At 39.0% G+C, this 6,597-nt stretch overlaps 1 protein-coding gene across 1 annotated transcript; it reads left to right on the top strand.

Moving 5' to 3' along the window:
- The first annotated feature begins 3,544 nt into the window (after positions 1-3,544).
- On the top strand, positions 3,545-4,583 carry LOC134958862 (olfactory receptor 1C1-like). The gene has a single exon (XM_063941567.1). The coding sequence runs from the start codon at positions 3,642-3,644 to the stop codon at positions 4,581-4,583; it is 942 nt and encodes a 313-aa protein (XP_063797637.1). The 5' UTR covers positions 3,545-3,641.
- The last annotated feature ends 2,014 nt before the right edge of the window (positions 4,584-6,597 follow it).

Genomic DNA, 6,597 nt, shown 5'->3' with positions numbered 1-6,597 from the left:
TCACATTAAAGGTTGGCCTGCGGGGTTTTTTCACTTAAAACTGTTTTATCAAGTCTCTGAGTGCCGCCCTTTCCAAGGTTCTATATATATATATATATATATATATATATATATGGCAAACACCACTGACTCATCACAAAATCTCCTGAACCATAAGGACTAGGAACTGGAAATCTGGACAGTAGCTTGCTTTTGTGATGTAGGCACCCACTAAGAAGGGATTTTTCAAAATTCCACCCACAAATGGGTTAAAAGGGGAAAGATAATTTTTTGGGAATTCCTCCCTAACAGAGGAGAGTTAAGACAGCCCACCCATCTGGGGCTATAAAGAATACATGGTGCCGGCGATACCAAGTTGTGGAGGGGGGAGGATACAATGCTCAGTTCCTGGACTTCTTTGCCAGTGGTAGTTTCAGAGAAGTTCATTATTCAAATAGGGGAGCCACATCAACTGCCACCCCTAAAAACTGTCAAACATTGCTGGGTGTGGCTCCCCTACTTGAATAATGGACTGCTCTTCAACTGCCACTGGCAAGGAAATCCAGCCTAATGGTTCAGGAGATTGTGTAACTAAACATTGCCAAACCTCTCAGAGAGCAATAAAAAGAAAGGATAGATAGATATTTTTACTCTTAAATGCATTAAAGGAAAATTGATAGTCAGCAACAGTTCATCTGCTGTGCAAAGGGTACTGACTGCTCTCCCAGTGACCTTAAGTGTTGTGTGTAAATCTTTATCTTTTTACCTCAAAGGAGGAGCCCTAAGGAGAGCAAGAAGACCTAGGGCCCTTTGGAAAAGAGTCAGCCTATCCCTGCAAACATTACATATTTAACATACAGCGGGCGGAGCTTGGCCTGTCATCCCAGCATTTACAGCACTGAGCAGGGCAGCATCAGAGGTGGGATGGGGCAGAGGAAGCAGTGGATTTTTCTCCTTAGAGCCAGCCTTTTGACAGCATCAATCCGGAGAAGGCGCGCCCGGAGGTGTGCCCTGACAAAGACTGACAGTGGTGGGCGGAGCATGTCCTGTTGTAAGTCTACTTAGTTTATCAGGAAGTCCTTCAAAATTAAAGTTATATGCATGGAAATACTTGAAATTCTGTCACGAAGTACGGTTATTCAGTTACTGGTTCCATATAATTTACTGTTAAAACTCTGATGATAATTATGAAATAATATAACTTTATTAATACTTTTATGTCATGTCTGTGTCATTGAGATACTTACAGAATAACATCTCTTTTAAATACCTTTTTAGTACTTGTAGTAGTTAAAACGTATTCATTAATCAAGTAAAGATTTATTATAATTGAGTTGTATCATTCATTTTCTCTATTTACAAAAATTATGTAAACTATTTGAAATACAACAAACAATGGCTTGAGTATTGCAGTAAACACAGGATAAAGAAAATGCTATGCTATTTATAAATAATTATTATAGTAAACACAATAACACACAAAATAAAAACAAAATAATAACCATTAATTGTTGTGGGAAAACTGTAATAAATGTATTCACAAAGGGCAATCCCTGAGGCATAAATGCAGCTTTATATATTTCTTTCACTCCTTGCACTTAGGAAATGGGAACGATCCACGTATATATGAGTCTTGATACCACAATAGAATTTTCACTGTATTTAGGACATGTTGTCTAGGTAAACTTTACATTTTAGCTTTCAAATATAAATTGTGAATTATTATTTGTTACATTATGTTGTCTTGGCAAAAACGAAGTATAGTATTTTTGCCAGCTACAGTTTAATTTATTATTTTGATGTATTTATTATTTTGTGATTTTTTTTCTCTCCTTTTGCAAGACCCGCCGGTTAGAAATGAATCAGTTTTGATATTAAATGACACAACTACTGTATATATGTTATTAACTTTTTTCTTATAAGAGGTTGTCGACAACTGTTTTCTGTACACAGTCACACAAACCATGCAAACATCATCAGCTAAGATTCTTCTGGTAAAAAAAAGTGCGAACAATTTTTATTAAATATTTTGTGAAATGTTGTGGCACCATAGCACAGGGCCTAGTTTAGACATTAATAAACTCCCTGCTAGATGTTCTGCTGATCTATTGTTTACATGTAAGTATGTTATTATCCCTCAATCATATATCATATTACACATCTTTCCCCGCTTCTCTACCTATAAGTGGTGAATTATCCAGTTATTTTTGGATAGTAATATATAATTCCTATATTTATCCATGTACATTTTACATATTTTAATTTTAAATAATCTTCTTTGTCCCAAATGAGTCTTACTTGTGTGTCTAACATATTATACACTGATGCTTCACAAATTAATTATATTAATGATTTTATTATCTGCTGAGATGAAATGTATAGCATTATGTGTATTATTGGAAAGTAACATTGGGCCTAATTCAGATCAGATCGCAACAGAAAATTTGTTGGCTAATGGGCAAAATCATGTGCACTGCAGGTGGGGCAGATGTAACATGTGCAGAGAGAGTTAGATTTGGGTGGGTTATTTTGTTTTTGTGCAGGGTAAATACTGGCTGCTTTACTTTTACACTGTAATTTAGATTTCAGTTTAAACACATCCCACCCAAATCTAACTCTCTCTGCACATGTTACATCTGCCCCCCTCCCCCTGCAGTGCACATGGTTTTGCCCATTAGCTAACAAATTTGCTGCTGCAATCAGATCTGAATTAATCCCATAGCATCTAATTTTAACTATATATGAATTTTTGGCTCTTTTAATTGTCCAATGAGTAATTTCCTTTGTGGTCCTCTAACTGACCATTCCAATGTCAAAGAGAGGCAGATGTATTAAACCTTGGAGAGAGTTAAAGTTGAGTAGTTGACCAAATCAACCAATCACCTTCTGTCATTTCAAAGACTGTGCTAGATAAATTAAATCTAGAAGCTTTTTTGTAGCTTAGGGCAATGTCTCAACTTTATCCCTCCAAGACTTGATACATCTCCCCCAGCAGAAGCATAGATTAGGGAGATTATCTATGTCACAGATGGGTCTGTCAATATCAAAGTTCTGAGGTCACGATGAAGTCTGATACAAATATGTGCCCCTGTTTTAGGACCAAGGTCCATTGACAACCCCCTAAACTCACCACTGTTTTTTATTCATAATTTTTCATAGACACCCTTAAACATTAGCAGAGACAAAAGGCTGCAGTATCCCCTCACTTACTCTAGAGCTGTGAATTAATACTGATTTAAGAATTTAAAAACTATAACATATTGGTGTCAAGGCTTGGGATTTACAGTAGAGGAACCTCCATTTAGGTTAATATATAAAAATATGTAATAAGACAGGATGGCCATAATTGAATGGATCCACTGTTGCCTTTATTGTGGCCAAGACCTCCCAAATTAGGAAAAAACTTTACAAGAATAACACACCAGTATACTAAAAACTGAGCATTCATATGTTATGGAAACAATGGAGGAAGGAAAATAAGGGCAAGACATATAACATTATGGGTGAAGATTATGTTTTTGTCTCCTCTGTGACATTATCTAAATTCCATTGCTTATAGAAGGTGTGGCCTGGACAGGACATTGGTTGTGCTTCTTTTCTTACTGATCCCATTTGGTCTCTCTGATGCTTTTGCTGTGGCTTAACCTGAGCCTGCAGGAGGGATGAAGGAATATCTCATAAACTGCACCGTACAGCGAGAATTTCACCTTCTGGCATTCTCCATCTCTGCAGACCTTCAGCTTGTGCTCTTCATTGGGATCCTGGTAATGTATTTACTGACAGTGCTGGGGAACCTGATTATCACTGGTCTTATATATCTGACCCCACAGCTCCACACTCCTATGTACTATTTCCTGTGTAACCTCTCAGTGCAGGACATCATCTACGTCTCCAGCGTCCTTCCCAAATTCCTCTCTATCCTGGTAACAGGTGATGCCAGAATTACCTTCCCAGCATGCATCACACAGATGTTCTTCTTTGCATTTTGCGCTGTGTCAGAGTTCACACTCTTAAGTTCTATGGCCTATGACCGCTATGTCGCCATCTGTATCCCTCTGCACTATATAACCATTATGAACAAAAGTTTGTGTATTATATTATTTTCTATCTCCTGGTTTGTTGGTTTTTTAAATTCTTTATCCTATGCTGTGTTAGTTTCTACTTTATCATTCTGCAATTCCCAAGACATAAGTAATTTCTACTGTGATTTAAAAACCATGATAGCGCTATCTAGTGATGACATCACATATATTAAGATGTTGGTATATGTGGAAAGTATATTTTTGGGGCTTACGCCCTTTGTGTTGATATTAGTCTCTTATACATGTATTATTGCTACTGTCATAAAGATCCGTAGCTCGGCGGGTAGAGTAAAGGCTTTCTCCAGCTGCTCGTCCCATCTCACTGTTGTAATATTATTCTATGGTACATCACTCAGTTCCTACATGGTCCCAGAGTCACAGTACTCTCCAGAACAAGACAAATTTCTCTCCTTGTTGTACACAGCGGTGGTCCCGATGCTAAACCCTCTAGTTTATACTCTGAGAAACAAACAGGTTTTGAGAGCCATGGACAACATCTTGAAAAGATACCTAAAATTTTAAATTGTGCACCTAGATTCTCCTCCTCCTCCTTCTTCTTCTTCTTTTGTAATGAAGGCACATTGCATGAAGATATGAAAGTATGAAACAAAGTTTTTTGGAGATTCAGTTTTTGGAACTTGTATGCTCTCAGCTGGTTCAGATATAATAAATACATATATTGACAATTATGCATATTCTTTATATGCTTTGAATGCTCACTATGTACCGTAAGCCTATATTAAATGCTTAATGAGATAAGTGAACCTTATTAGTTTGTAAGTTCCACAAGTAGCTGAGGACCAATAACTTTCATTTGAGAAGAATCCGGACTTTCTTGATTTGGGTATTCTCAGCCCTGCTTATCTGGGAATGTGATGGGAACAGAAGTTTTGCAGGCTTAGGGTTATCTATGTCTCAGACAGTCTGAACGGTCTGAGGTAAATCATGCCTAGGACACAGACATGAGGCACCAAAATTTAGAGTGAATGATCTTCAGTTCATCCCACTTACAGAGAAATAGAGAACATATACAGTATATTGATAGTTTTCCCTCAAGGATGGGTGGTGGTGATTGGGGTACAGTATTCACTATACTTTATATGTATGTAATCCTGTTTTATTTTATATAAACAATTAAAGTTTTAGATTTCTCAATTTATGTGTTATCACCTGAAAAGTAGATTTCTACATCCGTCATTTGGCGATTCGGCCTGGTTACCACAGCAACATCTTTGCCAACAGAGAGGGGAAGCTCTACTGACTTTACAGAAACTTAGTTGTCACCAAAAGGTAAGCATCATTGCTGTTAAACCAATTCCTGTCTTTTGAGATAAAGTTTTGCTGATAATGCCAATTATTATGCTGGTGATCGACATGAACTTTCACTAGGGGAGAGCCAAATGTTTCCTTCAATTATTAAGGGACTGATGATATCAATATGACTTTTTGTATTGCATTCCTTTTTGAGATACGGTTTGTGTCTACACTTTGTTTACTTACCTGATTAGTTGTTGTCTTAAGCTTGCATTGCTAAATGACGGCCATGTGCTAGATAATAAAGGAGTGTGTGTATGGTTAGACAAAATGATCATTGTCTCCCACTCCATGGGGGACAATGCATGTCCTGAGTGACGCTTGTATGGGTGTAGTTCTGATACCTGACTGCTTGTGGCTGGTTTGGTCACATGACAGTCTAGGAGCTTTGTCACAAATTGTCAAAATCACTCTCAGACCCAAATTATGTGTGGACACAGGTGATGTGTACAATGAGAGAGGAATAATTATAATATCATTCATTGGATGCAGTGTTACAGTTCCATTTATTGGGACGGTAAATTGGTTCTTCAGCCATGGCTGGATGAACCTTCAATGTGATATTTGGGCTGGTGTCTGACCCATTGAGTACTTAAAGTTTAGTCTCAATGGAAAGCTACTGTTCACTGGTGGCAGTTGTGAAGCTAGGCTTTTTGTCACCTAGGGAAAACTCAACTCTGCACCTCACACTTCCTTATAAACACATACCTCCCAGCTGTCCCGAATACAGCGGGACAGGCCCGCCAGTTGGACACTGTCCATCTGTCCTACCCACAGGCTGCAGTGTCCCGCGGGCAGGGTGAGGACAGTTGGGAGAGCCAGTGATCACCGCTGCTCTGCAAAGCAGCCAGTGATCACTTAATAGGTGCCATGCGCATGGCATCTATAAGTGCAGGAAGTGGAGCAGGGAACTGCTCAGCCACTCAGGGAGTGCTGGACATGCGCCCCCCCCCCCCCCCCCCCCCAAAATGATGAAAACAGGGTTTGCTGCGCTAGGACTCACCCCTTCACTTGAGATCCTGCCCCCACCACTTGAGGCTCCGCACCCTTTCCGGCCACAGCCGCACCTCTGGCATGGCTCGTCTCAACCCACAACCATCAAAAGTTGGGAGGTATGTAAATAGTAGACACCTCAGGTAACAGAAAGGAGAATGATACCTGCGCCTTGATATTAGTGTGTAAAGTGGAGCTACAATAGTTTGCTAGAGGAAAATACTAACCC

Source organism: Pseudophryne corroboree, chromosome 9 (genome assembly GCF_028390025.1).
Source record: "Pseudophryne corroboree isolate aPseCor3 chromosome 9, aPseCor3.hap2, whole genome shotgun sequence".
NCBI lineage: Eukaryota > Metazoa > Chordata > Amphibia > Anura > Myobatrachidae > Pseudophryne > Pseudophryne corroboree.
Note: the sequence above shows the minus strand (reverse complement) of the source record. Positions and strands in the feature narration are given on the sequence as shown.

Coding starts and splice junctions, on each gene's coding strand:
- LOC134958862 (XM_063941567.1), top strand. CDS start 3,642: ATGAAGGAATATCTCATAAACTGCACCGTACAGCGAGAATTTCACCTT.